This window comes from Primulina huaijiensis, chromosome 5 (genome assembly GCF_012295235.1).
Source record: "Primulina huaijiensis isolate GDHJ02 chromosome 5, ASM1229523v2, whole genome shotgun sequence".
NCBI classification, from domain to species: Eukaryota; Viridiplantae; Streptophyta; class Magnoliopsida; order Lamiales; family Gesneriaceae; genus Primulina; species Primulina huaijiensis.
The window spans coordinates 2,524,341-2,551,295 of record NC_133310.1 but is presented as its reverse complement, the minus strand read 5'-3'; the positions used below and the strand labels follow the sequence as shown (position 1 = coordinate 2,551,295).

Below are 26,955 nucleotides of genomic sequence, written 5' to 3'. Positions count from 1 at the left end.
TAAGAAATCGCTCGGAATTTCATAGATGCATGCTGATTTATTTTTTGATTTCATATTATCAAATGCTAGATTCATAATTCAGGTATTCTTATTATTGATTTTTGTTCTATTCTTGCTTGCGAATGTTTGAAATGATAATTATTTAACACATATAACGTGTGTGCATGATTTGTTGGCGTTTACTCTAGAGTAAATCTCTTGTGAGACGGTCTCACGAATCTTTATCTGTGAGACAGATCAATCCTAACGATATTCACAATAAAAAATAATACTCTTAACATAAAAAATAATATTTTTCATAGATGACTCAAATAAGAGATCCGTCTCACAAAATACGACCCGTGAAACCGTCTCACACAAATTTTTACCTAGAAAAAAATACATCGTTTGAGTTTCATTTGCCCGCAAATTTTATCTAAAAATTTGGATTTGATAATATGCGAAAATAAGATTTTAAAAAAAAAAGTATAAAATTATTTTAAACGTGTGGATGTGGTTTTGGAGTTTGTTGTCAATCGCCGACTGGTATTACTACGCACCGATAATTGCCAAATTAAATTAAATGACATTAAAAGCAGGTAAAATACAAAACAATCCCTATTATCCCCCAGGCTTTTCAATTCACCCTTCTCGCTATTTTGTTTTAACACAAATTTCGACAAATTAAGGAAAAATTTTGCATTTTAACAAGCAGAGAAAATGAAAGGAAAAATCCTTGGGGGAATTAATTTGATGTTTGGATCAAATTTGATTGTTTTTATTTTATTTTATTCAGAAACAAATCTTTTGTAGTAAATATTACAATTTGGTTAAATAACGAATCACCACTAAATAATAATTTACTAATTTCATAAGGTGTTTACAACCTTACAAAGTGAAAATAAACAGGACTTGAAAAACGTCTCACTTACATTCCAGAAAGCATTTTGGTTAAGGTATTCTGCAGCAATGCAGTAGACTCCACAGCAGACTTAGCAAGCCAACTGATCCCCACTTTTAAACGATGTTTGTCTGTTGGCAATCTGAGTAAATAGGCCAACTTACGGGCTGCAAAATAATCCAAGAGAAAAGACCACGAAGTTGAATCACTTTTGAGACCCAAAAAATGAGATGCAATGACATGAGACTAATGAAATGCATTGAATGGTGTTTCTATACCAGTGTGACCGACAGGGCCGTCTAAGGTCAGCCCCTCGATAAAGCTTGGCGAAACGGCAGCATCATATCTCCCCAGAGTCATCATCTCGCCTAGATTCTGATACCTGCAGCAACAAAACTCGCTTTAGACTGCCATCATGGTGAAAACAGTTTGATTTAGCTCTTCTGCAATCTTCTGATGATCAGTACAACAATTTCATATACTTGAAAATCAAGCATAATATATCCAAGTTACTGGATTGCTCGATATAGGAATTAGATCATTGTAGGCTAGGTCTTAAAAATATCATGGGGAAAATAATTGGCACTCATACAGCATCCCCACAAGCTCTAAATCATAGTACGGTGACTAAAAAATCAGATGCATCAAAAGTAGTTACTGACACACCACCACTAAATTGTCATATAATGAAAAAAAGAACAAGAAATGTGAGTATTAATACCTTACATTAGACCATTGACCAACCATGTCAATGATGACCGCTCAGAAGAATGTTAAAAATATATTTTCATTACTTCAAAAGCTCAAGCTGTAGCAAGTAGTTCCCGCCTAAAGAAAAATGTCTATTCGGTCCTTACATTTTTGCCATACTCATGCAGCTACCACATGTTTTTCTGTAATGGCGCATCTGATGCATGCGAGTGAAGGAGCTAATTATAGATCTTCAATATTTTGGTGAGGCCAAGATTATGGGAAAACTAGAAAAGTCTGCCGGTTGCTTGCTTTTATGGCAGTCAGTCACACAACCAGCTAAAATGACCTTTAGATCTATAAGTGCCAAGGAAGCATAAGCTTAATGTGCAAAAGTGTTCATAACTGAACTGATTAGACATAAATTTTGATCCCATTTTTCTGCAATTGAAGGCATTGTGTCCTGGTTTCTTGTGAGGCTCCTTTTTTTCCGGAAGAGAAATTCTATTCTGATGTAAAAAGAAGTCTACAATATGTTGTATAACTGAACATTCTCTAACACTCTAGCTTCAACAAGGTATAAATAAATGAATAGTGTATGTCTTATCAATTCAGTTCAGAACTAACCTAAATGGCAAAAGAGGCCGGCCATTTATCGCAGCCCATATATTCCAACCTGCAAAATCTGCCTGTTGGAATGCTACCTAAGAAAAACATAACAGCGGAGCCAGACAAAAAATACAGGATCAAAGTATGCCTCAACAAAATTAGTGTATGAAATGTTTTCCTTTTTTTTTATCATGGCATACTTCTCATGAGAAATCACTAATTTGAAACTAAAAGAATCACACAGTACCTGAGCCGTATCAGGAAGCAATTTTCCTTTCCTATTCCGTACAGCAGAAGAGTCGCCAAGAGCAAATATACGTGGGTGACCCTTAACACGAAGAGTTTCATCTGTTTCTGCTTGTCCTCTGCCGTTAAGAGGAAGATAAGTTTGATCATCAAGTTCTAGCTGAGGAAGTAGAGATTTAGACCCGACAGTCCACAAAACCATGTCCGTTTCAACAAATTGTTTTCGAATGCCCCTTTCAGCAGGCTGCAACTCCAAAGTAAGTTTCTCATTATTATGATTTTCTATCACATCTTGAACAGCTTCACCTTTTGTGGGTTCACGTGAATCCCCAAACTCGCCATCTTTGCTTATACAACGGACAAAGTAACCCAACAAAAGCTTAACATTTCTGGTTGATAGAACCTGACAAAAAGTGGCTTTAGAGTCATGCACCTATGAGATACACTGAAATTGCAATCACAAAAAATGTAAATGGCCATATACATGTACGACTGTGTGACAACATAAAACATGTTGTCGATAGGGACCAACAACAATCTTTTGGCAAAAACTCGTTTTTTAAATTTAAAAAAAAAAAAAAAAAGATGCCTCCTTGTCATTTATTAAAATCATCAATTAAGCATCAGATAGTTAGAAAACATAGGAATAAAAATGCATGAGATTTGTATGGTAAAAAACACTGAGAAAAACAATAGACAGTCATATGCTTCTATTACCCCTTTCCTAGTGCACCCACATCTCAAGACAAACTGGAAAGCAACATCCATCAGTTTTCTCCCCCGCAGTACACATTATAAATAAAACATGACCATTGGTACAACAATCAGAAGTCAAAATTATCTCTCCACGGCATGAATATTCCAAAATGTTTTTTCATGCATAACAAGTGGTGCATAGAAGACCTGCTAAAGTGGCACACTACCTTTGGCATGGGGTTTTTTACCCCTGATGTCCAACACAAGTCAAATGAACTAGCAGTACTCTTTAGTTTTTACTTTTTGATAACACTATTGTTGAGAAGAACCTAAATTTGCATTTAAATGGGAATATTAAGTCAGGAAAGGACAGATGGTCCTTGGTGTCCTATTATTATTAAAACTGGAGAGAACAGATACTCCCACCGGACTAACAGGAAAATGATTCAATACCAAAATTTTGAAGCGAGTGTCGAGAGGATCAATTGATTATACATACCAATATTGCCAAGAAAAGTATTAGACAACCATAAAAACAGAAAAATGTCGCCAGCAGGAAGCATCACTGATGTTAATTGAGTTGGAAGACATGGAGCCAACTTTTGACAAACTGATGCAAGTATGGAACTAAGGTGGTCAAGTGCAGGAGAGATAATTCAGATGATGGGCATGGATCATGAAGCAATTTTTTCTCACTATCTTAAAGATCAATAAACTATATTTTACTGCAATTCATCGACACCAAGTAAGAAGAAATGTAATATTAAAATTTGTGGCTACGAAAAATTCAACAGTTAAAGTTGTATGGGTAATCCATACAAGAGTCTCACCTTTAATGCGGATTCCCTGTTTCCAGGTGGTGCATTTGGCAAGATAATTTTTCCAGCGTTAATAGCCTGTATAACTCCTCTAGCTTGCAGTCTTTCGGATATAGTGGCAGCCAACTCAATTCCAGAGTACCCACATCCTACAACAGTAACATGGATTGGAGTCTCCTTAGCAAAGTATTTACGCTCCAAAGCTGTTAGCTTCTCATTAACTCTCTGCATTACATAAGACCAATAGAAAGCTTACATCATGTAGAATTTCACTAGTAATATTCATAGGTAGGTAGTGGTCGAAGTACTTACACGAGCATCCTCAAGGGTGGAAAAAGGTAATGCATATTCCATTGCACCTGGTGTAGTATCAACTTTTGGTTCACCCCCAACAGCAAGTACCAACCTGGCTGTCCAGATCAAGTAGTATGACACCATCACAAATCATTTAAATGCAAATGACCCACCAAATTCAAAATCATCGAGACAGACATACAGTGCAAGACACCTCCGGTAGCTGCATACAAATGAGGTAATGTAGCCAAGCACTATCTTGCTTCATAAAGCCAGTTGTCAAAATATTCAGCATACAAGGCATGACATGTTTTGCAGCATCCGAATGAGTGAACAAGTGCTCAAACTAGTCAATACAATACCTAAGTCACGTATACACACGAAGAACATTGAATTGAGGGCAGTACAAAGTTTATGCATGACCATTAACATGAAGGAAAACTATGAAAGCAGTGTCAAACAGTGAAAGATCAATGAGGTGCAGCACTCTCATATCCTGAGTTAGAGATCCCTAAAAAGAAATAAGTAATATGTGGAGTTACGTTGAGTTTTTGCACATATGAAGGTAACACAAACCAGGTTTAAAGAAATCTGAGCCAATATTACATGGTTTATACCAGACTAGTTCTTATCAAAGGATGCCCCAAACAAATCAAAACCTGAACAAAGAAGGAACGCTAGACGTCCAAAAAATTGAGAAATTTCCTGTACTTTGCTCCCTGTAGTTATCTTTTGGGCTGGTGATGAAACTTGATGGATGCAAAATAGAAATCTCCTCAATGTGAATTCAAATTTATTTAAACATTATTAATTTAGGACCTAAAAGTGGTCAGCAACAAAACTCCCCAGTAATTTCACATTTTTCAGAGAACACAACATATTTCCTGCAAATCAAATAAAAACATACCAGTCATATTCAACAAGGAGACCACTTTCAAGATGCACCACCCCCGCTGACACAGAAGCTGAAATTCCATTCATCCCTAAATGATCAGTGGGATGTATGGATTGCACCCTGTCTTTGAAAAATTGCACAGCTGTGTTTGACAACAACTCAGAGAAACGAGGAGCTATTTCCCATTCTTCCACTTCTGCAATCAGGAAATCCTTGAAACAATAAATGTAAGAGAAATTCAAATTGACTAACTAGGTCAACTGTCAGCATAGTTTCTCAATTAGATAAATCTTAAATTTACCTCCAGAAAAATTGACTAACTAGGTCAACTGTCAGCATAGTTTCTCTATTAGATAAATCTTAAATTTACCTCCAGAGAGAAGCTCATACAATAATGGCTTAAAGACAAAGCGGTCAGATTGGTCAACAAGAAAGACCTGTTGGATTGTCAGAGAATATTCACTTTTTAGGTAACACATGTCAAAGTGGAAATTTAAGATAATATGTCCAAAAAAAGTTTCATTATGCAGTAATATTTACAAGATTTCTTCGTTACTTAATTCAAAGACAAAAAGGCACAAGAAAACACGATATTGATTACTTTCTTCTATGGGAAAAGAGCTCAATAAGGGTATTATTTCATAAAACCCGACCTATGTTCCCTTTGTTTAGCCTAAATCACCTTCAAATGTTATTGCAGGTCAAATGAAGCTCCACTTAGATGAGTATGAAGCACACATTGCACTTAGTTATTTAGCAGCAGTCTATGAATGATTCATCTGTGTCAGACTATGCACCAGAAGTTGTCATAGATCTGTCCTAGCTAGAGCATAAAGTATAAAAGTGCCGTAAATCACAGTATACCTGTGGTTTCTTCCCATCAGGCCAATCAAGTGACTCCAATCGTAACGCAGTGTATAGACCTCCAAATCCACCTCCCAGTATGCACACCCTTGGTCTCTACAAGCATTAATCATTCTTATGTCAAAAATCACAATCAATTTATTTAAGGTTGTATAACTATTTAAAATGGACAAATAAATAGAACAAAAGGAACTAACATTGCCAGGATTGAAAAAAAAATTTCAAAGTGGAAGCATAAAGAGAAAACACAAGCCCACCAAACTAAAGATGAGACTCATTTGTTGATACCAGCCTGGGGAACGTACCACATTGCTTTTAAATATGTAAGCGTTCAAGAACACAAAACTGGCATAATTAAACCATTTAAAGTTAGAGATATGAATTTTAAAAAATGTGTATGAACATCTGCCAGCTCTAGATTATATAGAGGGTGAAGGTAAACGTAAAACTCTAGTCAGTGATTAGATACTGCTCTAAGAAGCAAAAATTAATTTAAGCCCTGCATTTCCGTCATAGCATAAGTTGTCTCCAAATGATCAGTTCATAACTAATAAAACCATCCCTATATACGAAGATCTATGGTTCTACATAAACAAGGTTTTCACTCCAGGAAAAAAGAAGTATTGTGTATTCACATAGTAGCACACAAATTTTTCACAAACCCACTCAAAAACTAACTTCTTTCTTGAGGTACAGAAACAAGATATGATTTCAAGCGGAAAACAATTCATTGGAAATTCTTGGATAACATATTGGAGCTTCAAGTTTGGCAGGTATTCAACCTCAATTGCCCAAAAGCTACAGGAGAAAAACTGAAAGCAAATCATGCGCTGTGAAACACCAAATTTCTCTACTAGGAGTTCTGGATACTATATTATTCTGTCCAACTTTACCCATGACAATGCGATATGGACCATATGGCAATTCCTATCCTCGTGATTTTGTGCAGTTCCATTTTATGCTTTGATTAGATAGCATGTTCCCAGGCCCTTATTTGTCAAATTGTTTGCCTTGCCCTCATCAGGGAAATCATATTTATGATTTTTCAAATATGCTATAACTAGCTTGAACGGAAATAGGTATGAATATTGAAAAAATATAACTTTTCATTTAATTAAGCCTGAATGATCACCTCCATTGTATTTTCTTCATTAACCAATAAAGAAAGTGATTTTCATATAAAATGTCTGAGAGATTTGCAAAGACTAAGACAGGTGTGCCTGCCCAGATAGACTTGTCAATCACAAATCTCCGTCCCTAAATCATCATGCAATAATCGATTTGCACACCTTAGGAACTAAAACATAAAAAACAAACACAAGAGTCAGCACCCAATCTACCAATTACTTGGATTGCCCAATTGCAACTGATATAGCATGTATTCTTAGGTTTCACTTTCATCAACGCAAATGCTTAAAAGCTTCCACGAATCTGCAATGCTACTGAGACGAAACTGGGAATAGAACTAATGACCCGAGGAGACTTAGAAGATAAGGGAAACATGAGTAACAAATAAATCAGCAAGGCGCACGGAAAAATGACCTTGCCCTTATCAGGCCACGCGTAATAACAAGGTTGAGATTCATTGTCTGAAACTTCCGAAAAGCCTCCAAATTTTCTTGCTGAGCTCGAAACAACTCCACGGAATCGTGTTCTTCCAGTGCAACTGGAAAACGACCTCGAATCGGTCGAACAACGCGATTTCCGATGGAACAACTTGCAGCATTCGAATTTCTGACCTGCAACTTGGATAAAGTTTCAAGTAAAGGAGAGGAAAAGTTCGTAAGTATGGGAAACGCAACGATAGCGCGAGTTTATGAAATAGAATAAGAGAGAAGGAACGTACAACTAAAAAAAAGTGTATTGAGAGACGAAACTTGCGCCATCATATACGGTGGCGGTGGCGGTGGCGGTGGCGGTGGCGGTGGCGGTGGCGCGGCGTAAATGTGGATCAATTGGTTCCACTAATATTTTGAGGAAGGAGTGTCTCCAGCAGAATTGGGTTGGCCAGGGGAAAATACAAATGTTTACGAAATTACCCTAAATATTTTTATATTTGCAGATCAGATCAAAATAAAATACAAATGTTTACGAAATTCACCCTAAATACTTTTTTAATTTCAGATCGGACCCAATTTCGATCAATTTCTTTTCTTTATCACTTCTATATGTACGTTAATCACTAATCAAATTTATATTGAAATTATTGAATTAAGAACATTTGAAAATATCCAAAATTATTCCAATCAAAGTTCCTTTTTTAATCAATGGAAAATTTTAATATTTTCATTTTCAAGTCCAATGTAGTTTTTTATAAAAATAAAAATAAATATAAAGTACAATGTAGATTTAGCGTAGCAAAAGAGCCAAATTCTACTTGTTGCTCTTCATTTTCTCCTTAAATTATTATAAAGTCGAAAATTATAAAAATAAGATTTATTATCATAATTCTCATGATTTATTATAAATTAAAAATCAAATAAAATATTTATATAATTGAAAAAACATAGTAAATAAATTTTGAGCAAATTCTTCTATATAATTTTTACATTTATAAAATTATATTGGTTTTGTTTGGGTTGATTTGGATTTTTTTAAAATCTAAATTCTTAATCAAATTATTGTTTTCGATTTGATTAATTTTAAAACAAATACAAATTGTGATCGACTAAAAATTGATTTAAAACCAATAGAAACCTAGTATTACTTGTTGGGAGAGCAATCGAAAGATGACGTTTGAGCAACTTTATATTTTAAATTAAAAGTTGAACTGTTACAATCGAGCCAAGATCACGTGTTTGATTCTCCTAGATTGCAAGTAATGTAATTATTGAAAAGAAGATTGTTGACTTTGTAGTACAATAATTGCTTCTGAAAGTGTAATATTTGAGTTTACAATTTAAAAAATCCAAGTTGTAATTTTACACGCCATAGCTTTTGTTATATTAATTCCACATTCACTATTTACTCCCCCACAAGAATGGATGTTAACTACTCAAGTTTACCATTAACAAGATAAACGTAGGCCGAATTCTTTTTTTTTTTCATGAAATTACAATTAATTTCCACAGTGAAATTGAATGGCTGAAATCAAACCATCAACTTATTCATCAATTTGATTTCAGCCTCTTCCAAGTTCCAATCTATATGGAATTCTATCCATAATTTTTCTTCGCATTTTCAGACAATTTCATGGATTCATTCATAGAAAGACATCGATTGGTCAAATATGATGTAGTGCATGTGTTAGTTTGCAATGACAAGATCTTTTTAGTCGATCGAGAGTTTGTTACAATTTGATTCTCGAGATCTTATCTCAAACTTAGAGTCTCTTGTGAAAGAACTCGCATAATTAAATCTAATTATTATAAGTATAATCTCCGTAGCATAAACAAGAAGTGTGTACGATCATCTATGACCCTATAACAATTATTTCAGAGGCTAAATCCACATGACCACATATAACCCATTCATAACGAAAATTACCGAGTTCACGACAGTACCATCAACCGAAACTCTCCTCACCGTACGCTCAAGTTTCTGGTAAATAACTGTCTACGTGAAGAAGACGAGCACGAAAAGAATGACAAATAAAACGAGTAAAAATAAAATCATCATGAGTTGACCCTTCGCGCTAGCCTTCTTCATCACCATGGCAACCTTTTTCTGCAGAAAAAGAAAAAGAAAGAAGAATGAGATAGGTGATAAGCACCAAGATGCTCTTCGATAAAGAAATAAATAACTTCCACCCTTTAAAGATATATCCGAGATGGTGGAATATGTGACCGTTTGACCATTATTGATGAGTTCGATTCCCCTACCGAATACTTTCTTGGACGAGTCTATCACACAAGGTTTATCCTTTGCTATTTAGGTGACAAGCAACAAGATGCTCTCCAATCAAGAAATAAACAGCTTCTGCAATTTAAGGATCTCCGAGTTGGTGGAATAGGTGAACGTTTGACCGATTATGATGAGTTCGATTCCCAAACCAACATTTTTTCGAGCGAACTGTTTACATAGTTAACGTGATTTGCAGACTAATGCGTTAGCCCAAGAGTTTATCCAGTTCGCACCGAAAAGTAGCGGATAAGGGTTTCATTGTCATAAAAAAAAACAAACTAACAGCTTCCTTGCAGAATTTCAAATCATGAGTAGCAGATTGTATGGTGTTTATTGGTACACAAGTCATATTAAAGACAATGTCTGTTAAGTGAAAGTTTCACCTGAACAAAATCGAGACGATTTGACGTGTTGTCCATCTCTGTGCCAAACTCATCAATAATTTTTTCCTGGAGAGCCAGGAATTTACATTTCAATAATTACCAAGCTAGTAGGAAGGTTTTACTCAAAATTTACAGATGAATTACTTGAGCAAGGAGCTCTTCGTGTATTGTGAGCCCAACACCTCCAATTCTTTCAACACTAGCGCTGAGTTCATCTAACTCCTCATCTTGTCGCCTTTATTCCATAAATTTAATCAGATGGAGAACACGCAAACACAGAAAATAGCAGAAATCTACGTCAAAGCTTTCTTAGCTTTAGGATGAATTAAATGCTTTCTCAGTGGAACATATAAATGCAGCAACTAACATAGACAACCCAGTTAGTCATCAACAAGTTTTCTTGAACTACAAAATTACCTTATCAGAAGTAGTTGTCTATCTGATTCTGATGATATGAAATTATCGTTACTATGTGTAATGTACTGGTTCCTATCAGTTTGACGTGAATCGGGCAGCCTCATAAGCTCATGCCGCATACCATTGACATTAGAAGTGCTTGTCCCATTCAACTCCTTTCCAGTCACGACTGATTTCTTCACTGTTCCCACCTATTCATCAACAACATTTCTCCAGAGACATGATACATGATGAACCAAAAAACATATGTACAATCAGCACCATCATCAAAAGCAAACAAGCTCGATGAAATAAGCCCGTTGATACCTGAGAGCAAGCTTTGCTAGTCCATAGTCTTCTTTTATCAAGCTCCACTTCATTGATACCGTACAGCGCAGGATCTCTTGCTGCAACGGCAATTGTCTTGTTCAACTCATCCACCTTTCTACCAAGAAAACAAAGTTTCAGTACCGACAAGATACTTTACAATTACCTGTCGACAATCAGAGAAGCTATAGAAGCATTTTATCAGAGTCAATAGGACATAAAACTAATATCATTAATTCATCATTGTTTTTTGTAATTTTTGTAACCATGATCGTAAATGATTCTTATTGCAAGAGGATGCAAGAGATCAATGCTTCTTAAAACAGTAACAGCTTAAAGATTAGAGTAGTTATAGATCTCATACACCTTTCACAAGTGCAAACTCATCCAACATGAAGTGGAAGCATATAAATATATCACTGTGATAGATATACAATGTGCTTCATGTCAACCACTTTTTTTGGTCAACATCATTTAAAACATTTCAAAGCTTCAAGATCATTCCACGAGGAAAAAAACTACACTCGGGAGTCGGGTATTCATATGTTAACTCATACCTGCCACTCAATGCTCTCGCAACCAGCAAGAAGCTCCTTAGTGAGATGTAGTTGCTCGCCACCATCCGAATGCATTCGTTCCCATTGATGAAACTTTGAGAGCAATTTATCAATCTATTAAAGTAGAACTTGGGTGGTGAGATTCGGATTTAACAAAGATGGGTATCTGGGTGTTGGATTAAATACACATTCTTTCGATATCGACATCAAAATCACTAGCAGGTGATACCAGTACCAGACTCTAATACAGTCAATAGATCATCTTTTAACATTCACACACATTTGTTAGTGGAGTGTACAGCCATTAGTTGTTTAAGACTTTTGATCTGTTTAAGGAGTACTGAGATTCACGGCCCAGCTGGTACTGGGAAACCAAGCATTGACAAAGTTGAATGCTGTAAATAAATATATAGTAGATAAAATTAAATTCACTCCGTATTCATAAAAAATGAAAAAATCACCAAAGAATTAATTTTTACCAAATTTTCTCGAATAGTAAACACTACAGTTCTGTTGCTACAACTCGAATCACTAAACTCACTCATAGAGTTGCCTGCAAATTACCAAAACAGTTGCCTGCAAATTACCAAAACGATCATTCAAACCACTAAACTTGGACTACATCCAGACCCATGAACAAATTGATACGCTAAAAATAACTTGAATTCCCTCAAAGCCCACAATAAAATATACGAATAACAACAAATAACTATTATTAGTAACCCAATATCAACTTCTTTGCAGAATTTGAAGAAGAATGAGTCATCAAAATAATACAAAACACAAGATACATGAGCCTAAGATTCGATCAGGAAAAGGGCTGAACTAGCCACACAAAATCGAAAAAAAGAGCGCATAATAGATCTGCGAATAGCATAGACCGAATAACACTTACAGAATCCTGAATCTCCTCTTTCACAATGTAAAACGGGTCTTGAGCTGAAGACATGTGTTATACTCAATTATGAGTATCCAAATCCGTTGACACCAACAAAACCACGAAGAATTTCGAGATCTGAAATCTGCAAAATAGAGAAATTGTAAGGAGAAAGCAAAGCTGAATGCTTGACTCGGGTTTCGAGATGGGAAGTTGAAGTTCCTTTCCGTGGTGGAGGAGAAAAGGCTACATGTACCAAAATACTCGGGTTAAACTCGACCCGATTTCCTATCCGGGTAGGAAAGGCCAAGGCCTGAAAAGGGGAATATAACCCCTTCTTAAATTTTAACTTTTTAAAAAATTTAACGTGTTTGGCCTTTGTTTTTCTACATGTTTGAAGTTTATTTTTAAAAAAAATTGAAGCAATGTCACAATCAAATAAATATTTGACTATGGTCATTTTTCAAACTATCTTAACCTGAAAGAAAGTGTAAACATGTTGACACTACTTTAGTCAGTAAATGTAACTACTCTAAAATAATCTTGCATTTTGTTTGCATCAACGAATTGAGATTATAGATTTCAAATTAATTTATTTCAAATTTGATGCCCCAAAATTACACATCTAGACGGATCCAAGCCCGTCTCAAAATTAGCTTTAGTTTCTTAAGACCTAAATCTCGTTTTTAATCAAGGGTCTAGATACCGAACTCAACCATATAGTTAGAAGTTTGAGCCCACATGTCTGATCCCGTGAATCTCCAATAGGGCTGATATCTTCAACCCCGTTTTCTAGAAGTCCGAGCCCACCAATGGGTCTGGAAATCTAAACCTGACGCAGTTATGGAATCTTAGCATCTCTTGTATCTATAAATATCAGATATTGATCATGATTTTAAAACACTCACATTCTCTTACTCACTTAGCATTATTATATCTCTCTTAAGTTTGACCTCCAGACTGATTTAAGCATCGGAGGGGTCACGGCGAAAAACTTTCCGGCTCCTCCTAACACTATTTTTGTATGTGCAGAACCCAGAGTACCGACCCGATCAACTCAGCTCCGAAGATTTGAAGACTTGATCTCCAAACCGAACACAAAGTAAAATTTTGGCATCATCAAAATTTTTTGCCTTGCTTTAATGAGTGCTAATTAAAATTTGACGTGAGATTGGACCCAACTACCATAATCCTATAGTTGGTGAATCTTCATATGTTGAATTCATATGGTAAAATCTGTTTTCAGTCCACGTTCGTATACAAAATCACGAATAGCTATTGTATGCATTTATCAAGCCATTCATACTTATTCTATGAGCATTTTTCGGCTACCTCAAGTCCTTTGCCAGAAGCTTCATGTGAATTATCGGTGGGGTGATATAGGACAAGGAAAACGTATTCCATTGGAATATGTTATGTAAGGCAAATAGTTAAAAGAGGCATGAGCTTTAGAGATTTGTCATCTTTTAACCAGACATTGCTGGCCAAGCAAGTCAAGCCAGAATCTCCTGTGGCTCATCTTTACAAAGCTAAATGTTTCCCCTCCGACCACTTCCTCGATGTTGCTAAAGGAAACAACACATTCTTTGTTTGGCGCAACATTCTGTGGGGAAAATATGGTTAAAGGAATTCGGTGGCGGATATCGTTAGGGGAAAAATGTCCGGGTTTTCAAAGACTTTTGGTTGATGCAGGCCTAAACTTTTTAAACCAATCACCACTACTCAAAATGATCATGCACATTTGCTGGTTTCGGACTCGATGACAACTTCGGACGAGTGGGATTAATCGGGTTAATGTGGATGCTTCGATAATAGATTTTTCGGATCACTTTACGGTGGGTATTGCAGGGCGTGATCACGAGATAATTGTTTTTTTAGTGCAGTTAAATATCTCAAAGGCATTTTCACCCTTCATTTTGCTGAATTGATGGCAGTGAAAGGGGGTGTTTCTAATGTTCATGGTTCAAAATAGATTGTTGAAACGATGCAATATAAGTGATTAAATTCATTAATGTTTCTTGGTCGTTTTATTTGGATGAACCCTTAGCTCAGGAGATTCGGTTTTTGTGCTCCGATACATCGGACTCTTCGATTGTTCATTGTTCTAGACATGATAATCAAGTAGCACGTCTGTTAGCATAGATGCATGCAGTCTAGATGTCACTTTGATTTTGAGGATGCGATTCATTTGTTTTTATCTAAAGTTGTGTATACTAACTTGATTGTTTGATAATGAAATATATTTTTACAAAATACATATATTTTTTATTTGCATTTATTTATTTTTTGTTTGAATAGTTTTTGTATTTTTAATTTTTTAACAAATTTTATTTTATTTGTTTTTTAAGGGTGATGAAAGTTTGGAAGTTTTTTTTCTTCAAAATATATATATATAAGAGGTAGTTTTGGGGGGAACTAAAACATTAGTGAAGTATGTCCAACCCTCATACTCAAAGAACGATATGGATAGAAATACTATTGATAAATGTTGTTAAAACTGATACTTATATATGCATGTATTATATATATTATATAAAAAATCGATGTGAAAATTGGTTATTTGGGTAAACAGTTAACTTTATGATGTTTGCAAACACGATATAAACATGAGTAGGTTTTATGTGTAATAGTCTCATGGTTTTATATCCGTGAGCGAGTTGACACAGTCCATACATGTTGTGAAAATTAATATTTTTGACATAAAAAAATAATATTTTTCACTCAAATAAACATATATTACTCAATATACTTTGAAATAAAAATTAATACTTTTTAACAATCACATATGAATTTTGTGTAGAAATCTAAAATAAAAATGGTAAGAGTTCGAAAAAATTTAAAATAAAAAGGGTAATAGAACATTTTTTTTTAAACATTGTGTTGGAAACTTGGAGATTTGCGATTGACCTATTTTCATTAAATTTTTGTAGGATAACCATAATTTGAAAGTTTGTTTGAATCACAATTATGTATAAAATCAAGATATGCTTATCTTATGTATTAACAAGCGGGAGAATTATAATTTTTTGCAAAGTGTTAATCATTTCATCATATTAAGATTTTAATTCTCATAAGTTGTAAGATAGCGAAGTTATTGAAACGAGATTATTGAAAAATAATAATTTTTATGTTTGAATAACAATTTATATACGATACTTGGAACTTGAATCAGTAGAGTGGCAAGTGTTTGCTCACTCCTAGGGGGTGGTATATTTGGTATTTCGGTATATACCGAATTTTCAAATTGCATTGCGTTATCGTACTGAAAAATTCGATATTGTTAACATACCGTACCGAAATCTTCGGTATACCGAAAATTCGGTAAATTAGACGTTTTTTCGGTACGATAATCTCGGTATACCGAAAATTCAGTATTTTTTTCCCACCCCTACTCACTCCTCTGAGTCAATAAATTAATGAAATATTTGGGTTCATGTTTTATATTTTGTTTTTCCCTCAATAAAATATTGGTTTAATGATTTAACGGTTCGATTTAATTAAAAGCGACATTAGTCAGTTTCCACAAGAATGAGCTATTTATGGAAAGCGACTTTAGTCTAACATCATGTTTGGAAACGCGACTTATTAAGGATTTGTTTGGTTATTACCCTAAAACTGGAAATAGAAACAGAATTGATCATTGCAAAATCTCGACAGCTATTGACGCTCGTTCGCATGGATTCTGTTCATAGGAAGGCTTCAACCTCCAGTAAATTCACTTTCCCAATTTCAATTGAAGGGATGTTTCCGTAGATATGCTGAGAAAATCCGGAAACTAAGGCAGATTTCTTGGTCAAGCGATTGGAGGAGATGGCTGATGGAAGAGCGAGCAATTCGAACAGCAACAGCGGCAACAATAAACCTGAGTGGCTGGAGCAATACGATGTGATTGGGAAAATCGGGGAGGGAACATATGGTTTGGTTTTCTTGGCGAAGATTAAGCTGAATCGATCCAAATCGATAGCCATAAAGAAATTCAAGCAGTCTAAAGACGGGGATGGCGTTTCTCCTACCGCAATTCGCGAAATTATGGTATGAAAATTGTGATTGTTGATCGCTTCTGCGTTTGATCGTGTAATTACGGTTTTTATATAGGGTCTTGCTGGTGTATGTGCTTATCCAGTGGAAGTTGGTTTGAACTAGAAAATTTTAAAGTTGGAGTATTGGTTGTGGACTTGTATTGGGTTCTTTTTTGTGTTTGTTTCCTGATTTGAGGGGAGGAAATGGTGAATCTTTGTCTCTTTTGTCTTCTTATTGTCTTATTTTCCCGGAATTAATAGAAGTTAACGCTCCGGTTGGAAGCCGGTCTTTGGTGATGTTTTTGTGCCATTATTTTTATTTTTATTTTTTTTTTGAAAATATTGACTTGATTGACTGGATAGGATGAGCAAAAAATGTACCATCAATTCCCTCTTACCTTATTTATTTCGTGAATACATGTGGTTTAACTTATTAGAACAGCGATACATGTCATACCTGGCGACAATTGTCTGGAATAAGAAATATGATTAGGGAATAGATGTGGATTTCTTTAGTCTATTTTACAAGTGTGGTTACTGCAAAGATGGAAAAGAACATTATGCCATTTCAGAAAATCAAAGGGTCATTGGTTCGTTTTCCTCCTATGTTTGCATTATTTGCTTTTGCCCCCCATCTAACCAAGAAATTTTCATGGTGGAATTTTGTTTTGTCTAATGATTTTTAGATGATGAAGCAAACCTAAAGGAGCATTGAGATAGAACCTTTATCATATTCTAGTTAAATATTGGTTGGTAGATTTGCTTTTAAATTTATATTGATTAGTCGATTAGCATCTTTATGCTAAGAACATCAATGGTCAAAAAGAGCATCATATTCATGTGTTGGACTCGGTTCCCGTCATTTTCAATTTCCAAACTGAAGATGTACTAGTATTGCAAATCTCTTATTTTGGCCTTTACTCGAATTTTTTTTCATTCTTTTCATTTTCATTAAATGTTGGATTTAATTATGTGGGTATTATGATGCTAGTTGCTTCGAGAGATTTCCCATGAGAATGTGGTAAAGCTTGCAAATGTGCACATCAATCATGCTGATATGTCACTTTATCTAGCATTTGATTATGCCGAGCACGACATCTACGTGAGTAAATTTCTCACTCTTTCTCTATCTTAAGCCATACCAAAAACTAATTTACTTGTGTAATTGTGTTGGTATTCATAAATGTTTGTAGCAAAACTGTATTGACGTTTCTTGAATACCACCAGGAAATTATTCGACATCATAGAGACAAGGTCAACCAACAAATCAATTCCTACACCATCAAGTCATTGTTGTGGCAGCTTCTTAACGGTCTTAATTATCTTCACAGGTTATGCATGTTTCTTATTATATTGTGATTAATCATTATGTTTTCTGATGAATCGTATCCCAAAGTGGATCAAATTGTTTTGAACTAGTTTGTAAATCCAGACAAAAGAAACTTGTTCTATTCTACGAATTCTCGAATGCACGGAGGTTAGATTCTGTGTTTCACACATTTCTAACTATATAGTATAAGGCGAGAAACTTTGGTGAAGTTTGCTTTCAATCTGTGATATGGCTGCCTTTTACAGCTCCTGTGGATGTTATCAGTCTTGTTTGTTTTTGGTGGTGATATGGATAGCATTGTAGTGTGGTTGGGAACAAATGTTGATGGCAATGACTTTGTGCATTTGGATTTTGCAAAAATGCAACTTCTAAAACTATTTTCCTTTAATTTCAAGCGAAACACTGTGGAGAAGATAAATTCACTTTCTTTTTACATAAGTTTCTAGCTTATCGACATTTTGTGTCAATTTCTGTATATTATATTCCAAAACTTAGTCTCTGGCTTGTTTTCTTGAATTTTGCTCATTGATTTGGGATATATATGTTTATATCTTGTTGGGCCACATGGAACAGCCAGTCGTGGTTGTTTGTGGTCTTCGATTTAATTCCCATGGAACAACAACATTGTCCTTGCTGAAATCTTGGTTATATCGAAATTTTCTGTAGCAATTGGATTATCCACCGAGATCTAAAGCCGTCAAATATTTTGGTAAGATGTTGACACTCTTCAACTTCCATTTTGCTTCGTATTTATTATATTTATCCGAAATCATATTCATTGTAATGAAGTTACATGCTATTATTAAAATTTGAGAACTTTGAATCACGCCTCTTCTTCAAGTTTCTGAAACTTTTGACCACCAGGTAATGGGTGAGGGAGAAGAACAGGGAGTGGTAAAAATTGCTGATTTTGGCCTTGCAAGAATTTACCAAGCTCCTTTAAAGCCACTGTCCGATAACGGGGTAATGAGTTAACTGTTCCTACCCTTTTCGTTCATCTTCTATTTAAAACACGGTTTTCCTCTCTCTCTCTCTCTCTCTCTCTCTCTCTCTCTCTCTCTCTCTCTCTCTCTCTCTCGTTGCAACTTTGATCTTCACGAGTCCTAACTTATATTGATTTGGTTACTGCTGTTGGCCTAATAATTAGACACTACCATGCGAAATTATAAATAACGTGAGCCTGCCAACTGTTTGGTCGTCTTGAGTCTTCCAATCCTATGATACAGATGTCTTGCAGTTGATTCTGATTACTATAGTTAGAGGAAAGAGAATTTTTTCAATAGAACTGCCAAAATTTGAGTTTCTTGAGCAGTACTTGGGATTGATCTTCATACCATGTGTTGTTTGTCAGGTTGTAGTGACCATTTGGTATCGTGCTCCTGAGCTACTCCTTGGGTCCAAACACTATACAAGTGCTGTTGGTATGATTTCTTGGGACCATGTGTCATTTCAATCATCTCATTGTACATATTATTATATTTTTTTATTTGTCCGGAAGACATGTGGGCTGTGGGTTGCATTTTTGCGGAACTTTTGATGCTAAAGCCATTGTTTCAAGGGCAAGAAGTAAAAGGGACTCCTAACCCATTTCAGGTGTCGTGCTTTTCTTTCTTGCATTCTTTGTGAAAGAGAATTATTGACTCTGTGTGAATTCATCCCTAGTCCTACTTTCTTGTTGTCTTTTCTGAAGTTTCTCTCTGATGCAGCTCGATCAGCTGGACAAAATTTTTAAGGTTCTAGGTGAGAATTGCAGTAATTCCCTTATTTTAGTTGTTTGATGAACATTTGATAATGATAGTTGATTGTGGCATCAGGTCATCCCACACCAGAAAAGTGGCCCATGCTCGTGAATCTTCCACATTGGCAGTCTGATCTACAGCACATTCAAGGGCATAAATAGTGAGCAACATTCATTCTGGTCATTTTTTGTTAGTATATTGATATCAGTAGTTTGTCTAGTGAATGTTGTTCTTGTATGTGGTGTTAAGATATGCTTCTTCTTGTTTAATTTTCTTCATTTTTGACAGTGACAATACCGGACTTCACACTGTAGTTCCTGTCCTTCCCAAAACTCCGGCATATGACCTTCTGTCTAGGATGCTCGAGTATGAATTTGATGTTCACTTTATGTAATTCGTGTTTTTTTTCTTCTTTTTTTTTTTTATTTGAAAACTTTTTAATCACATGATGATAACTTCCAAGATATGATGTTTTGCTTTCCATAATTTTTTTTTTCTGGACTGGAATTACATTTTGGGTGCATTTCTCTGTGTTATTGATGCATAGTGAGAAATTCTCAACGAGCTTGTGTTTATGCTAGAATATGACATGCCTTGAGTATGAATTGTTGGTATCAATCTTGAAAGATGTGGTCCACTACCATCTGATCACCATTATGTAAAAGTGAGTAGTCATTGCTATTTCTGTATCTGAAATCACTAGTTAGACTATGTGTTGCCATGAATGAATACATTTACCATAATAACGAGCATATAAAAAATATGAGTTGGCTTTATCCTCTTTCTTTAATAGTGCCTCCTTTGTTTTGCTTTCATCTTTTGTTCCCTGAAATTGGTAATTGATTCAGTTTTTATTTAAAAAGTTAAGTGCATTGATTGACTGAGATATTTTGTTATATTTGCAGGTATGATCCTAGAAAAAGGATAACAGCCTCGCAAGCTCTTGAGCATGAGTACGTAATTAACCTTTGTTTTATCCTCCTATTGAATCCTTATCAGCTCTATTGTGTGTTATACTTGGATGATTGTTATAGCTCTTCTTATAATAAAAGATAATACATGTTTTGGTTTGCTGATAAGTTGCTAATAAAAGCCTTTTTTTGTTTGTATGTTTCTAAAGTTTTTAAAGGGATTCCACACCCGCAAAAATATAGAAAAGAAAATATTTATTTAAAGAAATATAGAAAAAGAAAGAACTATTCAACACCAGATGTTAAGCCTTTGACTTTCATGTCTTTATGTAGTTGGTTTGGTTTACGAAAAGTTTTTTGGATCTGAACAAAATTACAAATGTTTTTTAACATGATAGTGAACTTATATTGCATGATGCCAGAGATGTTCCCCTTAGCGTATCATGCAAACAATTGCTGCTGCTCAATTTGAGTAAAATTTACTTGGTTTTTTCCATATGCATAGTTTGGAGAGTTTTGTACTTTCGCTTGCACATGTCATTCCTCCTTTGCGAGGATGAGGGTCTGTCTTAAATTGTCGAATGCATGCTGATTTAAAATTTACCATTATCACGCTTTTGCTGCACACAGAAAACTTAAAGTTTATACATATGTTGCATCTCTCTAGTTACAATGTGTTTGCTTACACCTGATAAAAGATTTGGTCCAACCTTTACGCATTTCACCTCTAAACTGTCACTCCTTTCCAAATCTATCTTTTGCCGTGATTGTTGAACTAACTCTATTTTCTGATTACTTTAAAGGGATGAGATTGTTTTCTTCTGATAATGTTTCCCTCTTTTTCTACTGTTGTAACTATCTTTTCTTTGACCTTTAATTGTGTGTGCCTTGCAACTCTTTCTTGTGATAATATTTTTCCGATCAATGCTGAATGATCATGCTCATTTCAGTCTTGAATCCTTTTGAAACTGAATTTATTTAATATAATCAATTAACTTAACATATTTTCTTTCATTTTCTCATTTCCCAAATTTCGACGACTTTAATTCTTCTATTATCCTCATAGAAGCATTCTTGATTGATGACTGGGCTGTGTTTTACTGTTTCAAAGACTTGCACATGTTGACTGTTTTTTCTATTATGAAATTTTCTGTCTGATCACTGATGTTTGTACTGTTAAAGTAAAATCGCTTGCCTTTTGCTGCCGTGAGTTGACTAACTCGAATGCTGTTTCTGTTATGTGAACCTTTGCCGACAAAATATGGTCAACACTCAACACCTTTTGGTCAGTACTATGAATCTTCAAATCTAGTTCAAAATAATTCATGTAGTGCATGCTATGAACTTAGTTGTTGATCTCACCTGAGCTGTTGTGTGCATGCTAAATTGTGTAGTTGTCAAACAAATTGTGCAAGTAACCAGCACAAGAGGCTTCAGAAAAGCATACATAAAAAATTAGTTGTTGGTCTTGTTGGTTGCCTGGATTATAAGGAGCAAAGTGTGACATGGTTCGGGATTAAAATTAAAATCAACCCATCCAGTATATCACACTTTTCCTTTTCTGTGTAGTGGACCAGACTTTATTCGACGGTTCTTTATGCTTTTCTGTTTTCTGGCTAGCTGAACATGCTCATCAATTTGGATCCAATGAGACTGAATGAGTAATACCCACGATGCTAGTGGTAAAGGTGGTTAATACTTTTAATGTCTCATTATATGATGATGTTTTGACAATTAGTGGGGCATTCTTCATCTCCTTTTTACGTGATAGCTAAAATCTTCATACAAATTTTATTCTGCGTTACTTCCTGCATTATTTTTCATTTTTTAACTTTCCGTGTTTTTCTCTCTCTCAGTAGATCAAGTTGTGTTTTTTTTTTTCAATGTCAAAATTGCTCCTAATCTCAGAGTACAACATTGTAATTGTGCGTCAATTTTCTTAAATATCACTTTCCCTAATTCTCAGGTATTTTCGCCTGGAACCTTTACCAGGACGCAAGTATGTAATTTATTTTCTTTTCTGATTTTATCATGCATATCAGCATGCTCCTGCTGCAATAACTAAGTGATATTCATATTGGTCTCAGTGCACTGGTATCCCCACAACCAGGAGAGAAAGTTGTAAACTACCCAAGTCGACCAGTAGACACAAGCACGGATATTGAAGGAACAATTAGTCTTCAGCCCTCTCAACCGGTATCATTTCCCAACTTTTCAATTTCTGAATTTTTGAACGGAAAAACTGCCACAATTGTTATTTTGTTGTCTCGAGATCTTTCCAATTGCTATTTGCAATTATCTGAGCTTACCAAGATATATTCAGGATGCCCTCTTACTTTTACAAAATGTCATTCCAGAGTGAGGTTGAGAATTTTAGAGCAGTATATATAGTTTGACAGGGTTATCCTGCACCCGCACCCTAAGATTGTATGTTGCAATCCTGGTGACAAGTTACCTGGCAGTCGTAATGATCATCCTCCACATTCCAGGTACAGTATCAAGTGTGTTGAATTGTACTTACGGAGAACTAATGCCAAAATGTCTTTTGGAATCCAAGGTGAAACGACCTGCATGGGACTGATTGAGAAACTTGATTGATATTAATGTGGAAATTAGTAACATTTATTTGATATTTCTGAAACATTCTGACAAATTGCACAAGCTAGTTTTTATTATCTCATTTTAACAGCTAATTCACTAATTTATAAATTCATATATCTTCAAATAGATTTCCTATTTTATTGTTTAAACCTTTATGTATAATGTGGTACGGGTACTCTGGCCTTCATAAATCATGCGGGCTGTTGTGTGGTTGTGTTTGTCAAAGTATTCTTCTTATATGTTTTGAGGGTTACTAGTTGTCCCAGACTACTATTAATTCTAGAATGACCTCCGAAGATGTGAGTTTCCTACTTATTGTTGCTTTCCAAAAATCACACTGGGAGCTAAAATGATTGAAAAAACACCCGGGAACCTATAAATATATCCATGATTTTTTTGAATCCTGTTTAAGTAAAGACACGCTTCGTTATATTAGTTTCATGTCACCATAATTCTGCTGTTAACTGCACACCATCTTCAAAGCACCCTTTCAGTAGTTCGATTGATCCTGAAGTACGTTTGGGCAGCATTTTCCTGTTTGTGTTGTGCATTTAATAAGTAAAGGCAAAAATCAATCGCATGCCTTTTTATTTGCTGAGAAAAGAATAAATCTGGGTTGAGTGTAGTTAAGAAAATTCAGCAAGAAAGTAAACTGAGGGGATTAAATGCCTGTTCGTATAGAAGTTAAATGGAAATAAGATTGTTTGGTCTCTCTCTCCCCCTTTTTAGTTTCCTAGCACTTCTCCCTCATGAAATACATAAGCAAGAACCATTATAAAATATTTAGAGATTCATGTCCAGGGCTATGTAGTGTAGTGAGTGCGGTTTAACTCTTGTTAGGCTTATTTTATCCTGAAGACACGAAACAATAGATATAATTGATATGATGACAATCATTATAGTCAATCTAACATGAAAATGTAGGTGTGAAAGGATTTGCTAACTAAACCACGTGGATTTCCTACTATGGAAACTTGAAACAGTTATTTCTTGTGTTGGCTTGGTTTTCAAATCTATTAGGTTTGTTGTAGCTATTGTTTCTCATTTATGATGCATTTGATCAAATATGCTGCAGCGAGGCTGATCCTGAGTTTGTGCTTAGGATATTTCTGGTGGTTATACTCTTCTCCAGAAGAATCATGACTGGGCACTTCCCAAAATAAGACAATACTTTCTTTTTAGTTGAGATGATCTAAATGAATTATGGTGTATTTCCTTGAACAAAAGTGTCATATTTCCTTAGAATATATTTACTGTGGGATGATGCGTCTTTGACATACAATTTGGTAGTACATTTGTAAACATGCTTTAGGGTTTTATCTTTGATAGTAATCTTTTAGATATTTTACTGATTAATGCGAGGTTGCATACAGCAGTAAATATTTCAGTCTTGATTTCCTTACTTCATTAGTTTGATGTGATCTTGGTAAAGCTTCAAACTCTAAACCATGCGCCTAAAATTTTCGAAGGTGGTTTGATGAGTAGATGAAAATTACTCATGGCATTTATTTTAGAATTACTGTATTAAGCACAATCTAACATCATAAAGAGAATGGGATATATGGTATAGATTTTTATCTATGTTCCTCTAGCAATTGAATGTAGCATTTTTTAAGCTTGATGGTAAAGTAGGCATGCATGAAAGCGGTAACATATAAGAAGCTAAGATGTTTAATCACTGGAAGTAAAAGTGGCCTTTCTCCTCTAGTTATTGTTACAACCTTTCACTTGACAGTTTGGTTTTGGTACACTAGAAAAGCATGTGTGTAGTACTTGTTGGAGTTTCCATTCTTGTACGGTCCAAATGGGAAACTTTAGTTATTTTGTGAATTAATTTTGATTGAACTTCAGAATTTTATGCGTCATAAGGAAACAGGAACACTTCATTTTTGTGTAACTCATAAAGGTGCACATTTGTGTGTATGACAGTGGACCATGTAAGCATCGTTGGGATAGAACACCCTTGTGTGTGATGAACAGGTTCAACATAAAGTAGGAACATCTAATGGCGTAGCATACAGAAGGAATACGAACATCATGTTAAAGAACCCCATTATTATAAAAAGTCATTTATAGAAATCCTTCAGAAAATCTTAAGCATTGTTAATAACATTTTCTGGTGATACAATGCATGTGGCAGGCTAACAGCGTCAAGATTTGAATGATGGTTTCTGGTGTGCATCTTCCTCATTATTTCCTGTACTTTTGGTTTTGTTTAGCAGGTATCATCTGGAAATGCAGCATCTGGGGGCATGCAAGGAGGTCCTCATGTGATGCAAACTAGATCTGTGCCCAGACCAATGCCCATGGTTGGTGTGCAACGAATGCAGCCTCCTGGTATTCCAGCTTATAATCTTGCTTCTCAGGCTGGAATGGGTGGAGTGAATCCTGGTGGCATCCCAATGCAGCGGGGTGTTGCTCCCCAGGCCCATCAACAGCACCAGGTTTGTGATTTAAAATGTGGAAATTCTTGAATGTTTGTGATTGTTTCTCTCATTCTTATTAGACACATGATTTATTCTTTTTATAATAGTTGAGAAGGAAAGACCCGGGAATGGGGATGTCTGGATACCCTCCGCAACAAAAATCAAGACGCTATTGAGGTAATGTAAATTGAATTTCTTACGTTTGGGTGTTTGGAAATTCTGTCATTAGCTATTATCCTTCCAAAAACTCTTATTCCCTTCATAAATGCTTACAGTGTTTTTGGAAAAAAAAGAATTTTGTAAAGCTTACACGTGTTTTGATTTCACATTGTCATCTATGTTTACCAGCAACTGCTGCAAAGACTGTCTTTTCGGTCTATCTTTTGTGGGGTGTAAATTTTAACTGATTCCGTGATCTGTTCAGCAATTTAAATTACAATCTTTTCTTGCAATATACTTTTTTGATTACATATAATATGTATTTATGTGATTGCATCAACTTATGAGACAGAGACTGATGTTGGCGATTTTCAGGTTTCCAAATCATTTCGTCTCTGGATGGTTTCTCAACTATATGTATATGTTGAATACGTTCTTACGTATCGACTCTAATATAGCTTGAGGACATTATATGTAGTCTTGCATATTTATGGAGGGCAATGGTGCAACAATGCAGAAGACATTAACTCAACTCAGCTGTTACTGATACTTTATACCCGAGAAATGTACCACAGTAGTTTGAGCGTATACTTTATGAAGCTGGCTTGAAGCTTAGTTGGAACCTCAAAACTTGAAAAAAAAAAAAAAAAAATTTAAGCACGAATATGGGTCGAATTAGAGTTTTTTTTCCCCCCCAATTCATCTGCTTTGAGCTTAATTATTGAGCTATATCATGTAAATACTGGATTTCTGGATCGAGCTTGTGGATGCAACTAATTTTAATTAAGAAATAAATTAAATGTATAGCATTCTAGTTGTATATAATTTTAATACTTGAGCTTGGATCAAGTTCGCTAACTTCTGATATGAATTATTTCAATATGGCGAAAAATCACCAGAATCAGTTTGATTCCTTTGTGACCCTTTGTCGTGGCCCGAGAATTTGGAAGATGGTGTTCATTGAATATATTTCGAGAGATTTTTTTTAATATTTTATAGATAACATCTGTAAATTTAAATTTGGTTAATTATACGTAATCAAAATTTCATATCCATTCCAATGCCCGACCAACCTGGAATGGAACCGGAGTGAAATCATCTGGCTTCATTTTAGGTATGAGTGGCCTATAATCTTCATTTTTGGTTCATAAATTCTATATATACAATTAAAATTACTATATAAATATACTCATATTCTGTTAATATATACATTATCTGTACGATATATTGGACAGAATATGCGGCCCATCCATGTGGAAAAGTTAGTAACATCCAAGAAATCCGACCTCTAACCTCGGTTTCGGTTAGTTTGATTATCTTAAATGTTAATCTAATAGTTACAGGAGTTATATTATTTTTTCATATGATGCAATTTTGGACGTCGTAAAAAATACA

The 26,955-nt window shown here is 35.1% G+C and overlaps 3 protein-coding genes across 11 annotated transcripts; 1 reads left to right on the top strand and 2 right to left on the bottom strand.

Moving 5' to 3' along the window:
- Nucleotides 1–746: 746 nt before the first annotated feature.
- LOC140976304 (alternative NAD(P)H-ubiquinone oxidoreductase C1, chloroplastic/mitochondrial) lies at nt 747–8,000 on the bottom strand. Of its 4 annotated transcripts, none has more exons than XM_073440359.1 (11): nt 7,839–8,000; nt 7,535–7,737; nt 5,993–6,088; nt 5,499–5,565; nt 5,141–5,324; nt 4,252–4,345; nt 3,952–4,164; nt 2,427–2,828; nt 2,198–2,274; nt 1,159–1,262; nt 747–1,047 (listed from the first exon to the last, which is right to left on the bottom strand). In XM_073440359.1, the coding sequence occupies exons 1-11, from the start codon at nt 7,879–7,881 to the stop codon at nt 908–910; spliced, it is 1,623 nt and encodes a 540-aa protein (XP_073296460.1). In that variant the 5' UTR covers nt 7,882–8,000; the 3' UTR covers nt 747–907. The 4 variants fall into 4 exon arrangements, 3 of the variants coding, with proteins under 3 accessions (XP_073296460.1, XP_073296461.1, XP_073296462.1); XM_073440360.1 differs by having other exon boundaries at nt 7,535–7,731; XR_012175188.1 differs by having other exon boundaries at nt 924–1,047; nt 2,198–2,246.
- A 1,344-nt stretch (nt 8,001–9,344) lies between these two features.
- Nucleotides 9,345–12,685, bottom strand: LOC140976303 (syntaxin-61-like). Of its 3 annotated transcripts, XM_073440356.1 has the most exons (8): nt 12,394–12,684; nt 11,499–11,612; nt 10,942–11,055; nt 10,636–10,826; nt 10,363–10,453; nt 10,219–10,284; nt 9,546–9,658; nt 9,345–9,509 (listed from the first exon to the last, which is right to left on the bottom strand). In XM_073440356.1, exons 1-7 carry the CDS (start codon nt 12,445–12,447, stop codon nt 9,548–9,550), a joined length of 741 nt encoding a protein of 246 aa, XP_073296457.1. In that variant the 5' UTR covers nt 12,448–12,684; the 3' UTR covers nt 9,345–9,509; nt 9,546–9,547. The 3 variants fall into 3 exon arrangements, with proteins under 3 accessions (XP_073296457.1, XP_073296459.1, XP_073296456.1); XM_073440358.1 differs by having other exon boundaries at nt 9,345–9,658; nt 10,942–11,059; nt 12,394–12,685; XM_073440355.1 differs by having other exon boundaries at nt 9,345–9,658.
- Nucleotides 12,686–15,977: 3,292 nt separating this feature from the next.
- On the top strand, nt 15,978–26,322 carry LOC140976301 (cyclin-dependent kinase E-1-like). 4 transcript variants are annotated; one of them, XR_012175187.1, is made up of 16 exons: nt 15,978–16,407; nt 17,386–17,496; nt 17,622–17,725; nt 18,391–18,433; nt 18,589–18,687; nt 19,076–19,145; nt 19,223–19,317; nt 19,431–19,464; nt 19,539–19,623; nt 19,752–19,829; nt 20,369–20,416; nt 22,341–22,373; nt 22,462–22,570; nt 22,766–22,863; nt 25,198–25,419; nt 25,509–25,578. XR_012175187.1 is itself a non-coding variant. In XM_073440352.1 (16 exons), exons 1-15 carry the CDS (start codon nt 16,186–16,188, stop codon nt 25,575–25,577), a joined length of 1,425 nt encoding a protein of 474 aa, XP_073296453.1. In that variant the 5' UTR covers nt 15,979–16,185; the 3' UTR covers nt 25,578; nt 25,936–26,322. The 4 variants fall into 4 exon arrangements, 3 of the variants coding, with proteins under 3 accessions (XP_073296455.1, XP_073296453.1, XP_073296454.1); XM_073440352.1 differs by lacking the exon at nt 22,766–22,863 and adding an exon at nt 25,936–26,322 and having other exon boundaries at nt 15,979–16,407; nt 25,195–25,419; XM_073440353.1 differs by lacking the exon at nt 22,766–22,863 and adding an exon at nt 25,936–26,321 and having other exon boundaries at nt 15,980–16,407.
- The last annotated feature ends 633 nt before the right edge of the window (nt 26,323–26,955 follow it).

Bases quoted from the DNA above. Each gene is read 5' to 3' on its own strand.
- LOC140976304 (XM_073440359.1), bottom strand. From the start codon at position 7,881: ATGATGGCGCAAGTTTCGTCTCTCAATACACTTTTTTTTAGTT. The intron at 4,346-5,140 runs GTATGTTTTTAT...CTGGACAGCCAG, and splicing joins CTCCTTGTTGAATATGACTG to GTTGGTACTTGCTGTTGGGG. The intron at 2,275-2,426 runs GTACTGTGTGAT...TGTTTTTCTTAG, and splicing joins TGCTTCCTGATACGGCTCAG to GTAGCATTCCAACAGGCAGA.
- LOC140976301 (XM_073440352.1), top strand. From the start codon at position 16,186: ATGGCTGATGGAAGAGCGAGCAATTCGAACAGCAACAGCGGCAACAAT. The intron at 17,726-18,390 runs GTTATGCATGTT...AATTTTCTGTAG, and splicing joins GGTCTTAATTATCTTCACAG to CAATTGGATTATCCACCGAG. The intron at 22,571-25,194 runs GTATCATTTCCC...GGTTTTGTTTAG, and splicing joins GTCTTCAGCCCTCTCAACCG to CAGGTATCATCTGGAAATGC.
- LOC140976303 (XM_073440355.1), bottom strand. From the start codon at position 12,447: ATGTCTTCAGCTCAAGACCCGTTTTACATTGTGAAAGAGGAGATTCAG. The intron at 10,454-10,635 runs GTAATTTTGTAG...TATGGAATAAAG, and splicing joins AGACAACTACTTCTGATAAG to GCGACAAGATGAGGAGTTAG. The intron at 9,659-10,218 runs GTGAAACTTTCA...CTTTTTCTGCAG, and splicing joins ATCGTCTCGATTTTGTTCAG to AAAAAGGTTGCCATGGTGAT.